Below are 27,406 nucleotides of genomic sequence, written 5' to 3'. Positions count from 1 at the left end.
GGTTAAAGGGAACACAAATAAGAGAACACCGGTAAAATAAATAAATTATGAACCAAAAAGGTCTGCCTTGGCACCTGGTATCTATGCACTTACACCTTTTTCCTAGCAAACTTTAGATAGCCACTACCCTGAAGCATCTGCTACTTTTCACACACTAGCAGTAAGACTCATCTGAAAACAGAGCTAGAGACACATTCAATTATTCAGCAACAGCTGTTTAAAACACTGTATCACAATAAACAACTGAACAAAAAAACAGATGGGAACGTGTTCATGTTGTATTCACTACATGGAACAGGCCTGTACATTATGGGAAAGCATTATGTCCATTTTTCATGGATTAGTGAATACAATAAACTTTAAATTATTATTATGCTCATAATTTAAAGAAAAAGTAACTGATCTTTTGGTACTTATCTGTTAATTTACTGCCTCAATTCAGAAAGAGTATTGACATTTTCCAAACAGTTACAAAATGTATGTCGATGGTACTGAAGCTTCATTTGAGGCAACAGGATGTGTGTCCTTAAAGTGGCTGCAATCTTCTGCTTAATTTCTTATCCCTGCTCCACAGGCTCTGGCTGGGGAAGAGGCAGGAAGAGATGAATATTCTGTTCTCAGGGCTGTCTTAGCATCTCTTGTCAAGTATTTAGCAAGGATCAGGCACATCCAGATACTTTTTCTTCTAACTCTACTCATTACCATTTCCCTGGCTTATTTACAATTTTCTGTCTATTGTTGCTGCTCAAACACACTCTTCAGTCTGTCTTGCACACATTCACTTTTAACTAATGCTGAGACTTTGCTCCCACAGGCCACCCTCTGCTTTGCCTGTAGCAATCAGATTTTCAGGAGTGTTTGGGATCACATGGATCCCTGCAAAAGCACAGCTGATATGGTAAATAACATGGAAAATCTCCAGTACTTTTATGTTCCCTTGTATAATATTGGCCATCTTCAATCAGAGCTTCAGAACTATGACCTTTACAGCATTAGAGAAACTCAATAAAACATATACATGTCACTGGGAGCTTTTCACAACTAACCCAGAGCTAGCAGCCTGTACTGGCTGGACTGTTGTCAGGAAATTACAGGTGTTCTACCAAGGATGTTTGCATTGGCTATAAAAAAGTACCACAAACTGTGCTTGTTAATTTTGACTTTATTTTAAGACAGAAATCAAAGTTTTCTATTTCCTGTGTCCTTGTTCTAAACACCTGTGCAGCTGAGTCAATTCACTTTGTTATGAGTACCACAAAAACTTGGACATCTCTGTTCCTGGTTTTCACTTCTTTTTTTTATTAACAAGTCTCATTATTATTGCAAAGCCCTGTGCCTGATTTATTTACACAGGGTAAATTATACTATGTTCAGATCCACAGATAAAATTTTCATGTTAAACATCTGCATGTTAATTATAATATAAAAATCTCCACAAGCTCCAATGGGTTCCATGGGAGGCTGTGATGCCTCGGAGATGTTTTCAGCCTCTTCTGTTAAAAAGACACCTGGAGGATGGGGAGGATATGAAGAAAATAAAGCAAGCAACCAGCTTTAAACAGTTCAGGGAAACTGTCTCTGGTTTTGCAGGAAAAACAAAAAAAAAAAAAAAAAAAAAAGTTTTAAATTTCTCCAGCATGGAAATTTTCTTTAAAGGAAAAGGATTTCAATGAGCACTGGTTCAAAATATACTGGGAACAAAAGACACTCATACTTCTCTAGAACTTGAGGCCCCAAATTGTGAATGAAAACTGCTAGGACACAGAAGAAGAAAGGAAGGTAAGAATGAAATAAGTGAAAACCAACCTGAAATGCGGAACGATAAAAAATATTTAATTACCTCTTTTTGCAAAAAGGTTCCCATAGCTACCTTACGAAAAGCTGGCTTATGAAGGAGGAATTGTGTAGCCAGCAACTCCCTCTTAAGAGGATGCTGCTCATTTCCCCCACTCCCTCCCACTGTCCACTCATATGCTGTTATTGGACATAACTGCTTTTATAATTTACACCAAGGCAACTACTACAGTGAGAGAAACCTGCACCTGAAGAGCCTGAGGCTCTTCACTGCTTTAGAACAGCCATCCTTGTGACAAGCTAGGGACATTTTCTTGGTTATTTAAAAAATTTATTCATTATTGAATAATTGCTGCAACCAAGAAACAAAAGGCCCTCTTGGCGATGTATTAGCAGTGCTTGAGTTCTCCATATGGATCACCCAGCCGCAAACAGGGTGCTCCAAAGCACTGGCAAGACAATTACTACTCACAGTCCTTCATTAAGGATTAAGAAGTGCTTCAAATGGTGCCATGACTTTGACAGCACTTTAGTAAAGGAAAAACATCATGCCTGGCTAAGCCAGAAAGCTTGTAAAATGGCCACACAGACAAGACCTGTAAGGTGACTGTACCTCCACAGTTCCCTGATGACACCACTCATCTCACTGGGATGAGCTCAGCACCGCCAGGTGAAATACCTGGCCCAGTCCTCAGCTGGGCAAAACATGGGGACAAATCCTGGGAGTGTGGACAGGGACTTCAATCTCATGTTGAACCTGTACCTGCATTACAGAATTAAAGTTCCTCTCGAGCTCTGCAGCTTTCCTTAGATCACACAGATTTATGAGCCCCACTAAGAAGGTGATGAACAATTGCTTTTTACTTCCTAGAGGCAAGCTCTTTTCTGGATATGAACCTAGTGACTTGAATCATGCATGTTGCTGTAACTGGCACTGCTGATGTCACACTTCACTTTCTGATGCTTCCTCCCTATTATTCTGAAGAGGAAGGGCAGGGGAAATCCTGTTCACATGTATATTTCAGGATGATCTTTGCCTGCCTGAACTCACATACTCAACATCAAATTCTAACATTTTAATGCGGTGGCTCAGCCATGTTTGTTGTAATTAAAGTTTAACGAGTTTTTAAAGCAAGATTTTAAGTTCTACATTAATATTTCACAACATGCTGCATTACCTTGTGCCATGCCCTACCAAATACTTTATGCAACTTGCAAAAGCCTTCTGCTCAGCCAGATACTGCAGTTCTCCAAGACACAGCAAAGCAGTGACCTGTCTCCTGCCCTAGGAGAATGCACTCCTTCACACGGCCCCTTAGAGCCTCTACTGGCCTTATATTACAGCCAAAAGGTTTGTCCTTGTAAACTGAAGCCTTGGAAAACAAACTACAAGATGACATTAAAAAGACACGTCAACTTATGTTTTATACCATAAGGATATTTAATCAGTGATGACTGGGCCAGGATCTGCTACTCAGAAATCATACCCAGCATCCAGACCCAGCCATGCCATGTGCTCACACAACTTCCATGGAGATTTCCCACCCACCTCTTTTCTTCCACAAAATTGATGAAAACAACCACCACAGACAGTGGGACCTTAAACTTTACATAAATAGCCAAATTACTCCATATCCCCTTTGTGAGGAGAGTTTTGGCAAGAGGACTTTCTGCCTCCTCTGTCCCACAGATACTGCACACCAATTATGATGAGGAGGCAGTGTTTTAGTATCACTACCCCTCTTGAGGGCCAGCTCAGGAATGCTGCCTAAAAAGCAGAAGGGAAGGGCAGGGAAGAGCACACAGCCTGGGAACAGGACTCCGGAGGGGAGCCCTGCCAAACCTTTATCAGCCTCTGCCACTCTTCCCAGGTGCTCAGAGGTGAAGATCTGCTGAACCCTTGGCCAACCACAACACAAACCCACAAATTAAAATGGGACCTAGAGGCCCTTTTAGCTCTTGCCAGAAGGATTCTGGGGACCCTATGAGGAATTTTCTATAGGCAAGCCCAAATTAGAGGTCTATAAAAAACCACATGCATATTTCATCGGCAGACATGCAAAAAACACCAATAAAAACTAAGCTTTGCCATACCAAGCTGCTTCCTGTAAGACTGAGACTGTCTGGTGAGAAAAGCTGCATAATAAATGAACTGGATAAAATGATCATCAAAGATCAACATATTGATGGACTCATTTGGAAATTAATTAAATCCATACTGATGAGTCCAGCACTTTGTTTCAGCCAGTTTTGTGGAGGAGGGCAGCTTTGATTAATGCAATGATTACACTGAACTTCAACCTGCTTAATATTTTATTTCTTCATATTCTTGCCTCTGTTTGAAGGCAATGGCTTGTTAAGCATGGGTAATCACGCACTGAGGGACTGCTGCACCACTTGAGACAGGTTTCCAAGAGAACAGGTTACACCAACTCCCTTTTGGGGCAATCCACACCTGCTGCTACAGTTTATTAGACTACTGGAGAGGTACAGCATCTTCCTGAGCTGGAACAGTTTCCTAATATTGTGTAAAAGAGCAGTAAGCATTTTCTTCAAAAATGCCAAATCTACCTGCTTTAGGAGTCTTCCGAAAGTTAATCTGGCAGTCTCAAGGAAGCAATCCAAATAACATCCTCCACTCTTTCACTTCCAAAAATATTATCAGCTCTGTTGTTTTCCTCCGCCTCTAAACTGACTAAACCATTTCCTAAAATAAGGCTACAACTTCCAATAGAGAGGTTCATACAGTCACGGGGATAAACCTCCTCCATCAAACAAACTGAACAAAGTTATACATTAATTATTTCACATGCTGGAGATCATCAGGAAGATAAGAACTCAAGTACACATAGGACAGCAAAACAAAACCTGACTGATTACAACAGAGAATGAAAAGCCATTGCCCATGTCTGCCGTCACAACATACTGAGCTCAGCAGAGAGATGCACGTGCACACACACACACACACACACACACACACACACACACAAGTCCCCTACTATTTCAGTATGGAAATCAACCTTTCCAAAGGGTTACCATGAAGATGTGTTCCCTGCAGGGGGTTATTTCATAACACTGTCCATGAATCACACCCCACAGCAACAGCACATACTGGCTATTCGATAAGATGGACAATACACCTGACCAGGACAGGAATTCCCACATAAGAGTTAGCCACCATTAGGGGATGACAGAAAGCACTCTGAACCATCTCTGGCATGAGGCTGACTCTTTGGCAATCTACACAGACATTGATATGCAGCATAGAACAGCATCTGTAGCTCGAGCTACCTAATAAACACATGGGATTGCTTGAGTGAGACATCTTAGTTTTCAATTCAGCCTTCCAACAGAATTTAACCCAGTGATACAACATATGGCCACAACTACAATGAATTGTCTTGCATTAAATTGGTACGTGTCAAAAAGTAAACTACTTTTCTTCAGAGATGTAGCAAGGTAAAAGAGAAGGCAAAGAGAGTGGTAAGACCTTTCTGGGTTAAGTATTGTGAAGACGAATTTCACATAGAAGTTCTCTTCTGAAAGGTATCTACTGTCAGAGCAAGTCCTTGGAAGCCTCTTCCACCACACCTCTCCTTGCAAAACAAGCTTAGAGACCCTGAGATAAATACCTCCTTTTTGTTAATACTCCAATACAAGAGCCAAAGATTGGAGGATAAGAAACCTTCTTTTAAAAATTGTTTTTGAAAGAAAGAATTTCAGAGACCGGTGAATGGACAAAGATTTTGAGAATTGTCAAAATCTGCTCCATGCTCCCTGTCAGATTTTCAGCACACTAGTTTGGCTAAGTCTTTTTGTGCAGTTAAGTGTCCCCAGATAGGACAGTCACAATCAAGTCATACATCTTCCCAGAATTTGCCATGAACAGTTGCAGCTCTCCTGTTCCAGCAGCCAGTGCTTGTCAATGCTGCAGTAACCATCACCACTGCCAACTCAATCCTCACTCACTGCTCCAGCAGCAGGACAGCTTGTGCAGCCTGTTCCAGAAGCCATCCATCACCTTGCAGAACTGTGTGGTATCTGCAATGCATCGACAAAGATGACGCAGCCCTGAAAACCACCACCTTGGCTGACAAGACTCTGCCTGCTTGGATGCTTCAAAGAGAAAGGAGAAAGCACTGCTGTCTCCCATGAGCTGCTTCTAATTTCACTGAACGTTTCACAGAACTTGGATGTAGGATGTAACTGAGCTCATGCTTCTACAGCTTTCTGAATAAGATTGGGAAAATGACTCCCCATCAGAGCCATATCACAAGAAAAATGTAAATGCTGTACCCATTTAAGAAATACTGTGATTTTGTCTGTCAGAGGTTTAACATTAGTCCATCTCATAGAACAAAATGAGGTAATCCTTATGTGTCATCTATCTCAACAAATCCTCTTAGAAACATATATCGAAAGCACTTCCCATTTATGTCTTTTTACTTCTTACCTCAGATTTTGAGGTATGGATTTTATATTCAGAGCCTTAAGAAAGTTAAGAACATTAACTTGACTTATCATGAGCATACATAGAAACAGACAGACAAGATAGACACACACAAAAAGACTGATTTCTTGTTTCACATTTCCACAACTTTCTGTTAGTGGACCAAAAGACAGAGTGAGGGAAAAAGATGCCAAAATTTCTCCTAGTAGCAAAAGTGAAAAGTTTGGAGAGATTTAGAAGATCACTCCTAGTGGAACATTACGACCTGTGGAACAATGAGGCTCTTCCACAAGCATTAGAATTGATTGTTACAATAAACAAAAAAGTGCCACTGCATATTCTTCATGTGCAAGAGCGCTGGCACCAAATGAAGCAAGCTCCTTCGCTCCGATCACTGACTGGACACCTTATGCAGAAGATTACTACAGTTCTCTCATCTGGTGCAGAAAAAATGCACACAAGAAGCTATCAGGATTCCTCTTGAAGCTGTGCCTATTGGCCATCAAGGTCATTGTCTCTCACTTAGGACAGTCAGAAATATTCAGTGAGTTGCCATTAGCGAGTGGAAAAGGGTCCCAGAGAGCTGGGAGCCTGCAGAAACTTCCTTTTCTAACAAACCAGGTTACCTGGGGCTCTTCTGTGATGGGAAAGAGTAACTTGGTCTGCACATGCATCTGTACAGACACACACAGAGTTCCCCAGTGATTTGGAGAAAGAACAGCCACCACCACCCTCAGCTTCCCAGGCACTGTGCATCTTTGCTTTGACTTTCAGCACCCCTAACTCATTACTTCTGTTTGATAATCTTTCTTGCCTTATAACATAAAAAAAAAGCTATCAGGTCTCTTGCTGGTTTTGCTTATGGCTTAAGCTACAGACTTGTTCTCTACAAATTTCTACAACTTAGCTTTTCCAAACAGCAGTCCATATTCCAGCTTTAGTGTGCATTTTTACCTCAAGCTTTGTATCTGGGCTATTCTAGTACAGAGCATCAAATAAAAGTGAAACTTACCTTAAGTTAGAAAAAGACTTCTGCTCATTGCCTTCTATTCTTCACACACACCCAACACCATTCAATTCACTTGAAAGTAATTTCCTCTGTGTCCAACAGAAGCACACACCGTCACCCTTAATCCAGGGCACAAATCACACACACCCACAGGGGCACACCCACAACCACAGATAAGCTACATCACACTTCCTCTTGCTGCATTAAAGTCCTCCTTTTTGTTAGGACATCTTACTAATCAGCATTTCAGCACAAACAGAAAGCTCTCATTCCAGGACTGGGAAAACAAACCCAGCAGAGAGTCTGTCTGTTTTCACAAGGAAGTGACAGTCTTCTGTCTTGCTCAGCTGGTGGAAACTGGGCTTGCTTTTCAGAGGCATCTCAAATGTATTCAAATACTATATTCAAATATACCTGAAAAACTGAGTTCTTGGCCTTTTTTACCTTAAGAACTATGAAGAGCTGGCATTTACCCTGAACCAGAGCAGCATGCATTTGACAAGGTTATTAAAACAATCTTCCTGCTCAGGCTTGAGCCTGTGCCCTCCAATTTCCTTCTCCACCTCAATTTATCTTCCTCCAATTGAAATAATTGTTACAGCAGATGAGGCTTATCAAATTTATCAAACAAAAACAGCAGCTCCTACATCCACATGAACTCAAATGGAAGGCATTCATTTGCATGCCACTCCTCTCCTTCCCAATTCAAGAGGAGAAAGATCTCCTGGCCATTTATTTCAAGTAACAACTAATTTGGTAGGATGTGAGCTCCCCACTATCTCACCAGGCAGGCTGGGACTGCTCATCACTGAACTGGTTCAGAACCATCCATTTGTGTGTGCAAATGACTGCAGCCTCCATAGCCAATGCTTTCATTGCCTGTACAAATAACACATTTTTTCCAGTAGACTGCAGGAATGAGAGAACATAAAGCTCCTCAGGACCTATGGTCAGTGCCACATCAGGACTTCAATTTAGGATTTAGGCTCCTCCACTATAACCCCTATGCTTCCAGACAAAAGTAATGCTCCTTTGCAATGATATGTAAAAACTCCTGCTTTCCTCCTGCAGCTCCCAACTGATCTGAGTTTTCCTCCTCCACATGCTCAGATCAGATGCATTCTCCAGAGCACAGCTTGTCTTGCACAGGCATCCCCCCAGGACAGTGCTGAGTGCACACACAGACCTCTGCAGGGAAGAGAATCCCTGCAGAACACAACTCATTTTTGTGTGTTGGACACATGCCAAATGTCCCAAATTGACTCAGGAGGAGGAAATGACCATCACCACCAGGTCAAGAAGGTATTTCAGCGCTGACTTTCCAGTTCACACAGCATTTGCTCGGCATTTTTCATCACTTCTCTGCAGCTCTGCATGCTGCTGACTAGCAAAGGCAGGGGTTGAAACTGCTATGCCAGGGCTTGTTCCAGCTTGGCAAATTCAATTAAGTACAGCAGAAAAAGTTCTCCTCTGATAGAGCCAAAGATTCTTTGGCTAAGCTGGCTAAATCAACTGCTGTTTCTACAAATTACAATCCCACCATTTTCGTCCTCACTCTTCAGAAGTTTATTCCCTGCAACTCACCCCTTTTTATTTATTTTTTTAAGGTGTAGAAAATACAAAGACTACACAAAAAAGATACTGAGGGTCCTACACCTACCACGTCAGTAAATCTGATAGCTCCAAATCTGCAGTATATACACACTGCCAAAAACCTGGAGTCCACAAATGGACTATAAAGAACTTGGCTTCTCAAACTCAATACTCATTTTAGATATAATCATAACACAGCTACCTAAAAGTACTTGATGCAAATTTTTCTTAAACAAAAACCTTTCAATTTTTATCTGATCCTCTTAAGCTAATGACTGCACTTCTGTGAAGCTTCTGTGTCATTTTGTATTTTAGTGAGAATCAAGAAAGTCTCAGCTTTGGAAATTTAAAATTAACTGAATGAAAATCATGGGCTTCCTCAAGCATATTTCCAAGGGTCCCATATAGGTGTTGGGACTTGACACCATGGCACTGCTGCACCTAAAAGGAGACAGAAGTTTTTCTGCTGCTTGAAAGGAGTTTAGAGGTAGCTGGATGAGCTCACTCCTGGGACATACATTTGATGATTGAACCATCGAGAAAATCATCAGCATCAGCTATTCAAAGCTGAGTAGATTACGTATCTGGACATGACAAGCCCTTCCTTGGCAAACTATTTAAATTCCATTAAACAGCCAGGTAGAGGACCTAGGAGCCTGAATCAGAAGAAGCAGCCTGTGTTTAGACTGCCTACTGTGGATCAGCTCTCATCTTCATAAAAGAACTGGGTACCCCCTCATTTAAATTAATCCTATTGACCAGGAGTGCCATTTTTCTGGGCCTCAGATCTTTGTCAGTAGTGTTTTCTACCCTTCAGAGGAAAATCTGGCAAAGGGACAGACTATCAGCTCCTGCAGCAGAAAGCTCAGAACAGAACCAGGCCACCACATCACAGACAGTCATTTACTCCTTTAATTCCCTCCAAAAAAAAAAAAAAAGAAATCCTCTTTTCACTGCTGCCTGCACAGCACTGGCTCAGGCACAGTGCTGCGAGGAGAGCCAGGGCAGGGAAGCAGAGCTGGTTGTGTTGCTTGCCAGCTAACGACTGTGTTTCCTTCTGCCCAGCAGGGCAGGGAAGCCAGCAAGCCCCTTCTCCCATGCCAGCCCCCAGCACCGAGCCACTTGCCAGGGCTGGGAGCAAGTCTGGAAAACAGGTTAATTCCAGGAACAGCCCAAAACACAGCACTTCAGCAGTAGGAGTGCCAGTGCAGCCTGCCAGCTCTCTGCCAGTGGCTGGCAAACGCTGGTTTGCTGGAGAGTGACAAGATGCCTGGGATGTCTGCAAAGGCAAGCCCTGGGCTGCTGTGTGTGGGGGCAAAGGGAAGGCGCTAGCTTCCTTTGGCTGCCACCACAGCCTTTAATATAGCATTCAGCAGCAGCATATTAACTCACTTGTCACAATACAGCACTTTCAGCCCCATTTCTAGTGATGCTTCTGTGTACCTACACAGCTACAGCAGCACACCAGTCACTCCCCTTAACAAAATAGAAAAATGCACTGTAAGAGTGTTAGGAAGGACTGCACACCAGGAGAGCAATGCGCTAAACAAATGGGCAGGACCAGAATCCAGGATCTCTTTATAGTGCTGGAGATCCTGTTCATCTCCAGCTGTAAACAAGAAAACTGCAGTTTTTCAGGTATATTTGAATATAATATTTGAATACATTCAAGATGCCTCTGAAAAGCAGAGGCTTTACTAGTGACATTTGCTAAGTCCTGCAGCAGGACGCCTTCCTGCCCTCCAGACCTGGATTATGCAGCTCTGTGCTTCCTCCAGTAGTTATACATAGAAATAACCCACTAACAGGTTAACAAACAGCACATAAATAGACCATATTTGCCAGTGTGTCTAAGCCCTACAGGTCGACTGGTCACTTCATTTAAGAGACTCTGCAGCAGGCTCACTGCAGGAAAGCAGGAATTTCCACTCTGGATTGTAGGGGCAGAATATGTTCAGCTGTTTTTCTGCTGTTTTTAAGGGAGCATAAGACAAAACTTCAGCACAAGAGAAAAATCAAACGAAAGCTGAACATTATTTCTTCTCCTATCTGTGCCTTATATGCTGATGTAGCAGAATAAAGGCAAACAACCTGAATGCAGCCAGATGTTGCATTTCAGAGTTTGGGTGGGGGCTGAAGAAAAGAATAGAACCCACTCTAGGGATCAGCGCATGCGTTCTGAAATACAAATATTTTAGAAGACGCCAACACATCACTAATGCTATTTGGATGCTCAGCTTGCCTGAGGGAGGGCAAAAGGGAGTCCTGCTATTAATAAACTGTGCTTAGTTTTGAAATTTAGACCTCAAATATAAGGACACAGCAGTTTTCAAGAAAAAGACCCCAACTCTTTCAGCATGCAAGCTGCATCACTTCTCTACCAAAACTTGCTTTTAGAAACAGATGGCAGCCTGCAAGACCTACAAATCCTTTGTCTGGAGTGGCAAACTAGACCCTATTGCCCATCAAAGTCAACCGTCACATTGTGAAGCACTGACCCTAACAAATCCATTATGTTTCTTTCTACCACAACGCTAAACCAAACAAAATGAGTCAGACTTACTAAGAAAGGGTGAGGGATTTTAAATCCCTTTCCCCACCATCCCTGCAAAAATAAAGACAAAGGGGAGAGTCTGCATTGACCCTCCACTGATGAGCCCTGCCATGAGAGCTGCCCCCTTGGGCCAGGCTGTCCGAAGGAGGATGGATTTGGGGTTGGAGCATTTATATGGCACAGTGCAATGGCTTTGGGATCACCAGGCTCTGAGAGTCAAACTACCCACACAGGCAAAAGTGAATATCCCAAGCAGGAAAGAAAAGCCTTTATGCTGGCTGAATAATTAGGTCTGATGTGCTTTGTAGTTTCTCAGCCCTCCCTATCCAGCTCTGCTGAAGTGCTGAGCAGATAGAGATGGGGAAAACTCTTCACAGGTACTGCAGGGAAGAGAATATAAAGTTTTTTCTTGTCTGCCAACTGAATTCAGGCAATGTGAAGACACAGGAGCTCATATCAAAAAACTGCTATAATCTTCAGTCAAGGGAGAAAACAAAAGAGAGGCCTACTGAGGTGGTGATGGATGAGGCGATGATGTGGAAAGGATAGAAAAGCCTTTTCCTTGCTGTGGCTATTTGGTGCATCTTGACACACAAAAGGAAACACCCATCAATGGTACTCTCAGCAGACACCTCCCAGCAAGAAATACTTTTATCAAAGAAAAGATCTCTCTCAATAGCAGTGGGTCCAGTTTATGAACAATTCAAATCACTTTCATCTCACATATCAAAAAACAAGAGACAACAAGAAAGTCAGCATCCTCAGAGCAACAGTTTGGTTGGATTCTTCACACCCTCATAAAAATTGCTCCCCATCCCCCTCCTTTACTGGTTTTCTTCAGCATAAAACAATCCCTCAAGGACATGGCAACAACGACACTGAAATTCAAAGCATTGAGATCAAACACACGAAGCTGATGCTCATTACAGCTAAATTATGTCACCTATCCAAAGGCTCAAGCTTATTATTTAAGACAATACAACAGTCATTAATCACAGCCATTGTGTACTGCTCGAAAGGCGTCTAGAAAGCTAAAGAATACAATGGAGATTTATTATGCTACAGCGCCAGATTTAATTACATGGTTTTCTCCTCAGCATCTCACCACTTGTAGTTCACCACCTGTTTGCACCAGAGGACCTGAAATAAAGACGTGCTGCCCTTGCAGCCAGGCACACAAGAGAAGCTTGTGCTGCACTCTTCTGTGGCTGCTGTAGCAGAACAGACCATTCTGGGGGACGCTGGCAGCCAATTCACTTGTGCTGAGCTACTGTTTTCCTTTTGAAGTTTTAAATTTCCAGCTCCTTTTCATATATGTGCATATGCAGAAAAAGCACACCCTTGAGCCCATGAGCAAGGAGAAACAGGTTGCTGTCTTCTTCCTAAAGCTGCAGCGCAAAGATCCGTGCCCTTACCACCACAACAATGTATTTAAGCAGTATGTCTGTCTGCTGGCAGCCCTCTGAGTTTGCATTTTCTTCTATAAATATTTAATGTAGAAGAACTGTTCATGTTACCCACTTTGACCAAAGTGTTTTGACAGCCATGCTTGCCACATGACAGTGATGCTCTATTTAACACTGCAGCTGCAGACAGGAGGATTTGGTTTCAGTTTTATACAATATTGTGAAACTGATGACCTCCTACAAATAAACCACTTAATACATTTTTAAGGAGCCGAATTTAAATGCATTAGCAAGACAATTGTCAGTAAGCCACTACAAGAAAGAAAAACAGAAATTTAATTCCTGAATGCAAAAGCCTGCTTAAATTTAACTGCAATTCCTTTCTTATTAAACCTATTCAGACGGTGAAAATTAAAGACAATCTAGTCTGCAAAAACTAAGCAGCTTCCTGAAACTGTTTCTCTTATAGCTAGAATAATTCCCAAACTTTCCAGACCACATCTTGTCATCAGCCCTCAGAGGCCTCTACACACTTTTAATTGAATACACACAGAAGATGATGATGGCTCCGTAGATCACTCGGCTGGCCCCAAGGGAGGTTTGGTCCCAGCCTCTCTCTAACATAAAAAGACTTAGCATGGTCTAGCAGCAACTAACCAAGAGTCAGTGTTTCACATCTGAAGGTAGTAACATTTTTTTCAAGTAAAGAAAAGTCAGGGAAATAAAAAGGCCTAAGTAACCCAGCCAGACAAACCCACACAAATAGCTCTGCTACTGTTAGTTATGCAGAAAGGCACTTTAACATGGAATCACTTAAGCACAGTTTGGAAAAAAATATGTAATATAACAGCAAGAAACTGAGTCAGCAACGTTTATCCTTCCCCACATCCCCTGGCCCCCGGGGGTCATCTCAGTTACCCAGGGGCTCATTAATGCATTCATCTGTTACAAGCTTGCTGGAAGCATGGAGCAATGCCACTTTGGTGTGAGCAGATTAATCAAGCACAGATTGCCAACCTTCCACTGCAAGGCAATGCCATCTCCTTCTAGGCTATTTCAGCAGGCAGATTCAGCTGGATATTGTCATTTACTTCCAAGACAACTCATAAATGCCAAGTGATTAGCCATCCCTTGCAGCATCTTTTATTGAGTTACTCAAAATTTAATGCACTTAATACAGTTTTATGACTCCTAATGCATCATTAGCACTTTAATATATCAGACTACTGATTTTTGTTCTTGACAATATCATCAGAAAGGTCAGAATAGCATTTTAAAACAAAGCATGAGGATGAGCTGGTTTGTTCTTGAATATAGGAAGGGGGAAGATAAGAAAAGAAAAAGATAGTAAAAAACTCTCTTCCCCAGCATATTCTGCTTCTGTATCTCCCATTCAGTATATTTTGAAAAAATACAGAAGTGCTTTTCCACAGACACAGCTCTGGATGCAATAGTACCAACATAGTCAAGCTCCTACATCCTTTCATTGAGGTTGAGGAAGGACTTGGACCCTGCAAACAACCATCTGAGAACTGCTATTTATTGCCAAACATAGCTTTGTTCCCGCTGCCTGTTATCACACTGTAGGAGCTGAGACTGAGCAAAAAGGACTACGAATGACAGCTTTAGTACAGCTGTAGGTTTTCACAGGTATTGGTGAACAGCACTAGGAATTATGCAACAGGATGGCAGGACAGAAATCATGGTACTCTCATCTGCAGCTCCTTTTGCTCACACAGGCCTGCTAGCTCAAATAGTCCTTCCTTCCTTCCCCCTCAATACCAGGAGTTACCTTTGCTCCCCATCCCACCAGATGGGCAGGAGGCAGCAAATGCTCAGCTTGGATCCCACTCTGGGGCTGCCAATTAGCCTGCCAGGACACCCTCATGGAGGCGCCTCCCTTGCTTTAGAAAGCGCTGTTGCTTTTCCTGCAGCCTTTGTACTATTGTGTTGCAGCATACGTCACAGCTGAGATGGCCCCACAACACACAGAGTATCACCAGACAATTTCAGAAGGCTTTAAGCACTTGCCCAAGCAGAGTAACACCACACCACATCAGAAGGCTTCAGGCACCTGTCCTTACAAACACCATGTCACTGCAGAAGGCTGCAAGCATCCACCCCTCTTGTTCTTTAGCCCAACCTTTTACAGTCTTTACCTTACATGCTTTACACCTGTGTGCCCTCTGTTCCTGTTGTATTCCATTTTGTTGAAATGGTATGTCCTGTCTCACCCCTCCAAAATGTATGGTATATTCTAAGCCTGTGGTCCTGCCCTGAACCATCCTGTATCTGTCATCCCATTGGCCCAATGTGATTCCGCGCCCACTTCAATTCCCCTCTTAAGCTGTGCTATAAAATCAGTCGAGTTCTTAGCCCTTCCTCTCTCTCAGCCTCTTCCCCTCCTCTTGCCCCTTCCCTCCCCTAGGCTCCCCCTCCTTCCCCCCTTTTCCCTCAGTAGCCATGCTGTTCCCGGGGTTGGGACCCCAAATAAACCTCCATCTGATCAGCACCCTCAGAAGCCGTATGGAGTCTCCTTGCCTGCCCGCTGCTGCCAGCCAACTCACAGCCTAGGGGGCCCTCTGGGGACATCCCCGGGGTGCCCCACCTCAAAACGAACCGCAACATGTTCCCTTTGGTGGTTGGTCAGTGCACCTTGGCATTCCATGTCTCATTGCCTTCAATGCTGTTCACCTGTCCTGCACAGCTGTAGCCCATTGGGAATGAGGCTCTGTTGCAGCCCCACTCCCAATTAACACAAACTGTGTACCTACACTATTGGAAGGTTAATTAGGATCTCTGCTCTAGCTGCAGAGACTTCACAAAAAAAAATCCACTTTCTTTTCCATTCCATTTCTGACAAAATTAAATTGACATGTGCGCTCAGAAGTTGGTAGATAAGATTGGGGGGAGGATAAGATCAGTTGCGGGGGGGGGGGGGTTGTTATTTTAACTTTATTTTTAATAAAAAGGAAACAAGCCTGGTGTGATCATGTTATCAATCACTCAAACTGAGTTTTGAGTGTGATAACACTGCACTATTAACAACACAGATGGTCTGCTTAGTTAGCATCAGCTTCCCTTTTGAGTTATTCAGTGCATCACAAGCAATACTGGGACACGGTCAGAAGTCATTGTCACAAAATGCTGACAAAATATTAACCAATAACTGAAACCCAATACCGATTTTGAATTGGAGATAGCTTTCAGATCATTATTACCATCATATATGATCTGTATCTTGGACACGTCGTCGCTGCAATGACTGCTCTGAGTGATGCACTCTCAGCTCTGGGACAGACCTAAATATGTGCCTTTTCTCCCTGGTTCCTGGACAAATGGCTCTTCCAGTGCCAGCAGGGACCTGAAGGCAGGAGCATGAATACATCCAGGCCCCCGGACAAGATGTTTTGTCATTCTTATTCCCGAAGAAAGCACAAGAGCTGAACTAATTGGGGCCCCGAGCTCCTGGGTCACAGCCAGGGCACCCACGCCAGGGACCTCGGCTCTCTCTCACCTGCTGACAGGGACAAAGCAAGGCTGAGGGGCCTGAGCTCATTAAGCACGGTTTTCATGGGAAGTTCAGCCCACATGAGGCTGGAGGGGTTTTTTTTGTTGTTGTTGGGGTTTTTTTGTTTGTTTGTTTTGTTTTGGTTGGTGTTTTTTCTTTGTGTGTTACGCTGAGCAAATTTCAACAGGGCTCTTTCTTTCCCTGTTCAACTCACCACCCTGTGGGCAGCTCCAAGGAGAGAGAAACAAAGACATGGGCATAGAAGTGTTACTGACAGTAAGTTATTACCCAGAACTGCTATTGTGAAAGTTAACATCATCATTCCCCTTTCGCTAAGTGCAATAGCACACCACGATTATAGATGCCTCACCCTCATCATAGATGCAGATGTTCATATTTATACTGAAAAAAAAAAGATTACTTAATAGCATTCCCTAAACCAGAATTCCTTAATTCTTAGTCATTCCCAAATTTCAGACACAAACACTAGACAACACATCCCTGCTTGAATTAAGAGAGTCAAACAACATCTGCTATCATACTCACTAAAGCCAGAAATTTTATTTTTGCAAATATATTGTATAATATATTTGCAAATATGTTGTAAGAGAAACCTATCTTGAACAGCATCATCTTGGGAAAGGCTAAACACCTAATCCATCCATGCTGAATAGCTGCTATCCTGATTTCCAGAGATAAAGGTTCTCCCTTAATAGATTCATAGCAATAGTAGTTACAGACAAAGGCTGACAACCCCAAAAGGGGTGTATTAAAGACACTGTAACATCATTCTTCCTGGCCCTGATATTTCTGCAGTACTTACAAGGCATCACGTACAGCAAAATACACCCTTTACACACAGCTTTACACACATCTACCATCAGTCATTTTTATAAAGCACCTGGCAGTTTTCAAGCAACGTGAGTCATGGCCAACATTTAATCTTCACATCATCACAAAATTTTAGGGGGTTGGGTGTTTTTAGTGTTTCTGTTAGTTTTGTTTGGATTCTTTGGTTTTGGGGTTTTTTTAAACAAAAAGTGAGAATTCTTCCTCAAATACTTGGTGCTATATATTTTCGTACGGCTATACTGGAAGAATAAAAGTGGGAAAGCACAAAATCTACATTACAAAAAAGTCCCATTCTAGAAACAGTGCAGCAGCCCTTTATCTCTTCCACACCAGCCAGCATCACAGCTGAAAGAAAGTCTGTGTTAACAGAGCTGGTGTTTTGTTTTTAAGCATAAAATTGTTCTTCATTTTAAATTCACGTCAGAGTATTGCACACCATAAAACAAACAAGAATACCAAGTGGGAATGCTGATAGAAAAATAGTATTATGTGAATAACTAACTCATCAGCAAATCCTCCCCTCCCTCAACAATGAAAAGCCAAATATTTATTCAATTGAATATTGCATTCTTTGCTCAAATACTTCATAATTTGAATTTAAAACAACAAATTTCAATTTTCTTTCCTGAGCATCTCAGGGGAGACCAGAGCACCCAGCAGAAGGTATTTACACATATCTGACTGGATTAATCTCGGCAGCAATCTGGAGAAAAACCGGGAGAGGGGGGCTCTTAAATGATTTACACCCTCCAGGCAGGCTCCAGGTCAGTGAGAACACAGACTGCAGAACCTGACAGACACCTGAAGTCAGTGTAAGCAATACCTATTTGGACCGTGACAGCAGCATCCTCCTCCAGAAGGCTCCAGCTGGTTCCAGCTGCTGGTCAGTCCAAAGCAAGCTGCTTGGCCCATCTAATCAATATTTAATTGAGGAATTGCCAGATAAGCGAGTTCTGGGTTTCATTGTTTCATTACTGAGAGCTCAGCCCTCTTGTGTTTCAGTCACAAGGGACTCAAAGCACCTCTGACACCTGGGCAGCCTCCTGAAAGGAGCAAACGTGGTGATACTTGATTTTCCCTTGGAACTCCAGTTCCTGCTCCCACAGGTGACATGGCATGGCACCGCGTGCCACCGCACACCAATCCGCTTGTACGTGCAAACAGCTCTGCATGGAAATGAGCAGAGGTTTATAGAGATGCTGAGGCAAAAATGCAAATTTTATACAAATAATTTCAGTCATCCATGAAAAGCAGCAGCCACTACACACCCATGATGGTTGAGCTTGGCTCTTTTTTTTTTTTTTTGTTTAATCCTGTCATTGTTTACACAGAATGGTGTTTCAGATTAAGCCCCCTTACCCTTCCACATGTTAAGTCTTTAACATGACAAGAGAATACCAAGAAGGGGGTGGACAGAGGATACTTCTGGCTTTCATGCTGTGCAACTTACCACTTACACAGATTCAAAGCATGATTTGACTCCATATCAAGCTTGATATAAAGCTTACTAGGTTTTCTTTTAAGGGCTACTAGATCCCAGAATTATTATTGCAATTTGATGGTTAAAATGACTGTAAAGCAAACTCAAATTCATGCTCCAGGGTAAGGGGGGGTGCTTACTCTACAAGACAGACATATTTAAACATTGCCTCTAAACACAAACCAAGAACAGCTGACATGTTTGTATGAAATTGTGAAAGCTGTTCTCCAGTGAGAGAACCAGATTTCTTTACAGATCCACCAAAACCAGACCCCTCACTGCAATATCATACTCTAGTAAGAGTTAATTTTGGTACCATCACTTGAAGCAGGTCACTGGCAAAGTACTTCAAACTACAGACTCTTCCCATTCCTATTCCTCTTTCCCATGGAATACTCTTCCCATTTCACTCTTCAAGCATCTGCTTGGACATTTTGATGTTATTTTTCATGGCTTGGGTAGGCACGGAGGTAGAAGCAAAACCTCAGACCTCAAAGGAGAATGGCTTCATGTTTTCAGCCAGGCATCTCCACCAAGCCTAGGACACCCTAAGGAGAGAATCTTCAGCTGATCAGACAGCTGATTAAAAATGATCTTTGACTCCAAGCAACAAGCACAAATGGAGTTGTTTATATTTTCATACTGGTAATGTAACAGAAATTTCTTCCAGCCATGCCTATATCTGACACCTCAGCAGTCTATCACACATTAGTCATCTCCCCAGAATGTTTCTTTTACTATGATGACCCATCACCATGTCTTCCCTAATTACTTTTGGGATTATCTACATGGCTAATGTGATCAAAAAACCACAGTGAAGGCTTACTGTTTTTTCCTCACCAAATTTGATTTTCCTCAATGCAATTTTTCCTACTGTATATATTTTTGCTATTTGCTGGTTAAGAGGTAGATAATGAAAAAAAAAAAAAAAAACCAAGAGAACAACAACAATTGTAGGCTATTTACAGTCATGAGCTATATAGAGATTCACATATTCCACACTGTTCCTCTCCATGCACACCAGAGATGGCTCAAGAAGAAACTCTTTCCACATATGTAAGTGGCCCTACACGATCTCAAACAGCACCAGCCAAAGATCACAGCATTAACTGCACAGAAGTGCACACACACTTTGTTTTTTTCCCCTTCATTCACATTTCTCCTTGACTCCAGCCCTCATTGCAACAGACCAGAACTGCAGCAGGAGAAGTGTGCCAGCCACATACCCAGTGCCAGCCCATGCAGAGCCTCTGTGGGCTGTACTTTTGCCAGCATGTTTTAGGGACAAGCTGGCATTAAGGACAACTTGATTAGTCCATGACAAGCAAGTGAAAGAAGGAAGGCAAGAGAGCCCTGATGGCTTATGTGAAGCTCAGCCTCTCCTCAAACAGCTCATTTTGGAGTTATTCCTACATGGAGCTCTGCATTGGCACAGGCAAGCTGTGGGAAGGGTGTCAGGGCACTGGCATAGCTCCTGCAGCACTGGGAAATGGCTCTGGCGAGGACACAGGGAAACAGCTGAGCAGAGAAATCAATATTAGAGTCACGCGCCGCCCTGAGCAATTCTGACATATTTATGGTTACTGCTCTTCCATTTGCAGAGCAGTGGGCATCGCCTTCCCCCCGATGCCACCATCCTCCAGCACCCTGAGGACCAGGGCAGAGGTGGACACCAACACAGGAGCCTCTCCCCTGGCAGCAGGACCTTGACCTCAGGGTCACACCAACACGTCCATACCCTCCCCACCAACACACGGCCATGCCGAGCCCAATCCAGCACTGCCGCGCTCCGTGAGATGTGCCAGGTTTGTCTCCCAGAGCTCCGTGTCCCCGGCACAGGCTGTGGGCCACGTTTGTCTCCCGGAGTTCTGTGCCCCAGGCACAGGCTGTGGGCCTGGGACCCCATCTCTCCACAGCCACTGCCCCACTAAGCCGTGAGGATGGGGCCAGCAGTGACTTCAGGCTGCTGCGCAGGAACAAGATTAGGGCTGGATTTAGGTCGTCCTTATAAAGGACAGCGGCTCATCCATTCTTCCTGGCACTGCTTTGACTACTGCTGCAATTACAGAGTGTGAAGGAAAAGGGCTGCCTCCTGCAATATTGACGGGGCAGTTCCTGGGATGCTCACTGAAAAAGCCCCCTCACGTACACTATCACACCTTCTTCTCTGCTACTGCAACAGCCAAGCCTGCAAGAGGCTTTAGTCTTTCTAAGTGGAAATCAAAACAGCAGCTTATCTGGCAAGCAAAGTACAAGAAATTCTCTTTCGTTTAGCATTAGCGAGTCAGTGCTATTGATAGGAATAATGATGTTTTTCCAACCCAATCAGTGCCTTATTTTCAAAGGAATACAGTACAAAAACTTAGATGAAGGCAAACGTATAGCAGCATAATCACATCAGGGCTGGGCGAGCATTTAAATCCAGCATTTCTCTGGCATATATACAGAGAGAGAATGAAAGTGCTGTTGCTGAAACACAGCACTACATCACAGCCATCAGCAATTCCACAATGCCAGCAAGACAGTTACTCCTTATTAAAGGTTATTGTAACTGGAGATCATACTTATCAATAATAGTGACAGTTCTTTATAAAAAGCACTGATTCCTTTGGCTGCAGAAATCCTCCTATAGGAACTAAATCTTTAATGCATAATTCAGATTTTTTTAAAATAAAATTGAAATCTGTGGTATTACAGTGGAATTCTGGTTTCCTCCAATAGCAAAAAAAGAAGAATGAACCATTACAGCAATTACCCATGCCACCACCTATGAAAATGTAGACGAGCACAGAAACATTATTTCTGTTTCAGCATCCAATTTGGTTTCCCAAAAGCAGGGATTATCTCCATACTCCTTTAACTAGAAAAGCAACACTTCATATATGCAGAACAAGATCTGGTTTCACATGAACAAAATATTAACCCAGCTTAGATTTTTATCAAACAGGTTTCCTAAATGAATACACAGTATTTCCCTATTATTATGACAGTTCACAAAAAATGACAGTTACTGCAATAAGCCAGCTAGTCCATCCAATCCCTAATCTATGAGACTTGTTTTGTTCCAGCTATAATGTCAGAAGATTTAGTGCTGCATTTGAGCATCACTTCTAAAGGGGGGCTGGAGAAACACTTGAATTCCATTACTCCCACAAGCCCTACAAAGATGAGAAATCCTAAGCAATCAATCTCAACTGCTTCTGAGGAGCAAGTTAAGCTTTGTTAACTTCAACAGCATAAACCATCTCTGCCTCTACTTCACCATTCTCACCCACATCCAGGTTACTTAATCTGGACAATCCCTCCAAAAATGCTTTGTGCACATCTGAAAGTGAAAAGCAAAACTTCTGTAGCCTGTGTTTCATTTGCGTAAGTCATGAACAGGAATTGCAACTGATCAGATATTCCTTGGTAAAGGGAAACTTAGTCTATTTCCAGCAAACTAGGAAAAAATCCAATTGCCTATTTTCAGAAAAGCCATGCACAGAAGAAGTTGTATGACTGTAGTAATGCTGCTGCATTTTCTGGCAGCGCACGTCGCGCACAGACTTGGCACGGAGGAAGCGCGAAGGAGAACAGCACAGGCGGTGGGGAGGCTCTGCGAGGCGTGAGCACGCAGGTGCCAAGCACACACAAGGACAAAAAAGTCTTTTAGCTTTCTAAAAATAAGAGCCTACTAGATAAGAAGCACAGTTAGCCAGACTGCAGCATGCCCTGTTTGAATTTTAACATTTCATTGAAGGCAAATTAATTACCAATATGTGGATATCTTGTAGGGAAACACCATGAGGCAGAAGAAATGTGCATTTTCCCCAAGACATTTAGCATTTTTCCCAAGACATTCAGCATTTTCAATGAGCATGACCAGTATCCACTCTCTGCTTTGCTGGCCATTAAAATAAAGAATTTGATCTTAACAGTAGAGTAATGACAGTTTTCAAGCATACACTGAATAGGACAGTAAGACACTGAATCTTTACACAATGGCCAAATATAGACAGTGTAATGTAACATTTACAGTTCATGTGTGGAGAAAAACCCTACAAAAATCTTATAAATCTTTTCACACAGCAATCAGGCAGACATAACTCCACCAATATTCACATTCTAAGACAGAGAAGGCATCGTCCAACACGGTCCCTCAAGTCCCAGTTCCCACGCTGGCTTACTGCACCTTCTCTTCCTCCAAACTGCACCCACAATGGACCAACCTTCCAGTTCAGAACAAAACACCCATCCCTACTTTCCTTCAGAGCACTAAATTACTTCCCCCATTAAGTATATATCATGTTCTTTTTAATTGAGTCATGCATACTCTGGATTTTTCTAAATTGTAGTTTGTGACACTCAAACAAGATACTACAAAATTTAACATGTTCCCCAAGCAAATGGTAAAAGCTGCTACAGCCGGAAAACCTTGTGCCCTGCACTATATGAAATTCACATAGTATCACAAAACATATGATAGAAATAATTTAATGAACAATTAGGTCTTTTTGTTAAATGCAATGTTAACTATTTACTATAACAAATTCATTTGAGCATATGCAATTCCAAGGCTGATAGTCCCAAAATGGCTTTACCTGAAAGAAGCAGGCATGAAGAGGAAAGTGAACTGAAATTTGTTTTCCATCAGTCCTGAACACGACAGAAAAGCTCCCTCCACCCTACTTTAGTGGAATTCAACAGAGCACTGAAACCAATACTGAAATTTTCATGCTTTTCAAGATATTTCACATCAAATACCCTGCTTTTATGACCTCTCCAACTATTAAATGCCAAGAAATCCTTAGACAGTTCCTTTTCTCCTTCAAATCCCTGGAAAGGGCCTAGAAAAGAGTCCCTGGGGAAAAAACAAAAAACGGGTTTTTTTCCCCTCCATCCTTGAGTGAGAGCTTTGTGATAAGGGCCACAAGTGTTTTGACAACATCATAATCTACACACAATTTTGCTATGTGCCTGGATACACTACCAAGTTGAGCAATAGGTAAACAGCTTTCAGCTGTTCAAAATTAGTTCACTTAAAAACCCCAAATCAGCCATCTGAAGAGCCAGCTGTGCAGCAACTCACAAAAAAAAATCTGTACCAGAAAACACTGTACATGCAAAAGACAAAAAAATAATCTAAGCAAAATGAACTGTTTGCTTCATGGAAAATTCTCATCTACCAAGCTTATTTTAAGCCCTGAGCATCCACGCAGTCGAAAAAGAACCATAAACCAAAATATTCTCCCCTAAAAGCATGTCAAAATGTTATACAACGATAAATGTTGATTTTATTTCATTTTCTGAACAAACCTATCAACACTACAAGAATCAGAAAAGCAGTTCTTTGCCCTGCTTTCATGAGTAACACTGAAACATTTCACTTGTTCATCATCTTGCCTGATGCAGAAGATGAGGATTTTTTGGTGCTTTTTGCTGGTTTTAATTGAAGAGAGTTTTTGTTGAAGGAGATTTTGGGCTTAAGGCAAGGAAAGCCTCCACACCGGGGAGAGTCCCAGGCTGTCCCCAGCCAAGGCAGGGCACAGGTCAGGGAACTCCGGGTGACGCCAGAGCTGACTCACAGGCAGCTCCTCAGCACACCCTGTACCAGGGTGAACTGCCTGTATATCTGCAGATGCAGTGCCATCTCAAATCCTCGAAGATTTTCTAACTTCTGCTTCTCTTTTCACAGGAGAGGCCCTGGGGCCTCCAAAGCAGCAGCAGAGCTCCTCTTGTCCCTTCTCCTGCTCCTTGCCTCAAGGCAGCTCCATCATTCAGACCTGGGGTGAGCAGGGCACTTTGTGAACACTGGCTGCCAAGGGATTCACGGCTTTGGAGATAAGCAGGTTCTTGATTACTTTTTTTTTGCTAAACTGGGGATGATCTGTGCAGCAGCTTAAGTCACAGCAACTTTTCACTGATGCCTTGTGACTTACCTCAACAAGCTCTTTAAGCACAAGGACAGCAAGCTGTAGCTATCACAGCTACATAACACTGAAAGAACAGGGTCATTTACTTCTACAAAGAATTTTAAAAACATTTTTTGAAAGAATAGCCATTTGTGGGTTTCCTGAGATAGAACGGACTTTCTGCTCCCCCAAGCATCTTTCTCCCCACCCACTACAGCAGAGAATTCCGTTGTAGTACCTTGGTTTTTGAAACCTGTAACACAGATTTCTAGATGGGCTCTCACTACCACCTGCCTACAGCAGCATTAGTACTCCCCAAGCTTTAACAGAAATGTTTTCACAGCTACATCTCAAACCAGAGTTAATTTTTCCATGGCTGTATTATATTTGTGGCTCACAGCACTCCCTGTTCCTCCCCAGCATTTCCCACTGCTGAGCTCCCAGCTGATAGCAGAAAGCTCGTGTCACGAGTCCCTAAAAATATAACATTGCTCAGTGGCAATGTTAAGTCCCATCATATTTCTGTTACTCCACTTCTTCCTTTATCACATCCCAACCCTCCTAGGGTACTAAGAATGCCTCCCAAACTGGCATTACCAAAAGTGTTTGTATGTCCAAACCATATTGCTGGACCTTGCCTAGTTGAAACCAGTTACAAAGACATTGCTTCAAAAATTACTACTTTTGTTAATTTCTCTTTGAAATTATTCACAGCTGCACTGTATTTTCTAAGTGGGCATATCCTGTATGGGCCAAAATTACTTTCTTTCACTGAAAAATGAAGAGGGAGATTACTTTAGCTTTGAAATCTGCTTAGTGTTGCTGGAGCAGTTCAGCCAAACCTACTGAATGACCACAAAAGAGAAGCCCTGTAGTCAAGGCACTACACTTCCACAAACCCACCACACTCAGGCTGTCCTTGAGCTGTGCTCCCCAAGAACACAGCTGTGCACCTCCCTGGGAAACGGTGGAAAAATCAGCAAAAGACAACTTGGAAAGTCTGGGTACATCAGAAAAAGCACGGCCTACCAGCCAATACAGCTTTAAAAATAGCTTCTTTTCAGATAGATGACTCAAAGTTTAGGTAGCTGAAACCCCAATAGGTCTTACCATGCAAATCAAACCCTGTACACCATCAGCTGGGAGGTGGCTCCTGGGAGTCAGGAGTTTTCTACTAAAAGCAGCAAAACCGAAAACACACAGCTGTGGTCACAAGTACATGTGAAAAAACAAAGAGATGAAAGTACATTTAGCTAACGCTTCAACTTGGAGTCCCCAGGGTTACCTCCATATAGTAGTGTGTGTTCACTTCCAAGGGTAGAGACTTAGTTACCCTGCTTTAAGATAAGGCTCCTTGGAAAGTTGTTCCTTGGAAACATACGTGTATCCACCCCTTTCACTGCTGACAAAAACATGAACTTCAACCAGTGTACATTGACCAGTGATATAGATCATCGTGTCTTTCTCTTACACAACCAGAAGGCAAGGTACTTCCTGATGCAATAGCTGCAGAGACCTCATTAGGATCCCATCCTCAGGATCCCACTGCCAGGCAGAAGGGCTCACAGCACCTTCAACACACACAGCTCCTTTGCCTGCAGTGAACGCACGGGAATGGGCAAACATTGGCACTTAAACACTTCCAAACTCATAACTCCGTGAGGAAATGCTTAGCTTCCATGCAGTTAAGCCCTATTATTAAGCCTGAAGCTGATAAAATTTTATATGTAAAAACCTGACTTAGTTTCTTTCAGGTAAACAAAAGTGACATTGAGGAAGAACTGCTGCCTTATGCCAACATAATCAGCTCATACCCAATCATGAGCCCACCAAAAATAAACATTTTAGAAAATGTGTTTGAGCCTTCAGCAATAGTTTTGTTCCTTTTTATCTATAACGTTTCTGGGGTAGAGGGGCAAAGAAGAATGCGGGAAGACTATTTCTGAATAGACATAAGGTGCGAATAAACATAAGAAAGATGCAATCCCATTAATATATTCAGTTCTTCCCAGATCCCTCCCCCTCCTTTCCAGTGCAGAGACTGAAGAAAACGCATCTGCCCCGGCAGAAAGCTCGGTCATTCGGCTCCCTCCAATTCCGTAATCCTGGCTTCCCTTCTCCTCCAGCGGCACCCCGCTGCGCCCACTCGCCGGGGGCTGCCTGTCCCCGCACCGGGCCAGCGGGGTCAGCGGAGCCCGGCCTGCGGGGGACGGCGCATCCCGGCGGCCAAACGCTCCGCACCGCCCGGCGGGAGCCGCCCTCGGGGGGATGCTCCAGCAGCCCCTCCGGAGGATGCTTTATCCTCTAAAGTCGCTCCCTCCCTGGGGCTCCCACCGGCGCGGCGACCCCTCCTCCTCGGCCCCTCCTCGGGGGGAGCAGACATTTTGAGGCAGCGCATCCCGAACGCCGCCGAGCCGCAGCGGTGCGGGCGAGGCCTCCGGGGCGCCGCTCACCTGCCAGCTCGTCGGGCTCCAGCCCGCTCTCCGCGTCGATGCCGCACAGCACGAAGTAGTGGGCGAAGCGGCAGGGCGCCGCGCCGGGCCCGGGGTTGCCGCTCCCGCTCATCCCGCCGGCGCTCCCGGCGGCGGCTCCGCTCCGGCGGGCGGCCCCGCTGTCAGCTGAGCGGGGCGGGGACGGGCGGGACACACCGCGCTGCTGGACCGCCCCCGCGGGGCATTTAAACCCTGCGCGGCCGCCCCCCTCCCGCACCTTGGCCGAGCGTTCCCGGCGTGTCGGGAGAGCCGCGGGCGCCTTTGTCACCCGTTGTGTCCGCGATCCTTGGCATACGCGGTTAAAGCCTAAAGCTCCCCCGCGTGTGAGCAGGAGAGGTTAGCTTTATTTAAATAAAGCTGGAGACGGTGCC

The 27,406-nt window shown here is 43.5% G+C and overlaps 1 protein-coding gene across 4 annotated transcripts in view; it reads right to left on the bottom strand.

Moving 5' to 3' along the window:
- Positions 1-27,137, bottom strand: part of DENND5B (DENN domain containing 5B) — a 105,458-nt gene extending 78,321 nt beyond the window's left edge. For all 4 annotated transcript variants that reach the window (XM_041467183.1, XM_041467185.1, XM_041467184.1 and 1 more), the window contains exon 1: positions 26,997-27,137. In XM_041467183.1, the coding sequence (XP_041323117.1) occupies positions 26,997-27,108 (112 nt within the window). In that variant the 5' untranslated portion in view covers positions 27,109-27,137. The remainder of the gene's footprint in view (positions 1-26,996) is intronic.
- Positions 27,138-27,406: the final 269 nt, after the last annotated feature.

The sequence above is a fragment of the Pyrgilauda ruficollis genome, unplaced genomic scaffold (genome assembly GCF_017590135.1).
Source record: "Pyrgilauda ruficollis isolate IOZ18807 unplaced genomic scaffold, ASM1759013v1 scaffold201, whole genome shotgun sequence".
Classification (NCBI taxonomy): Eukaryota; Metazoa; Chordata; class Aves; order Passeriformes; family Passeridae; genus Pyrgilauda; species Pyrgilauda ruficollis.
This window is presented reverse-complemented; position numbering and strand designations above follow the sequence as displayed.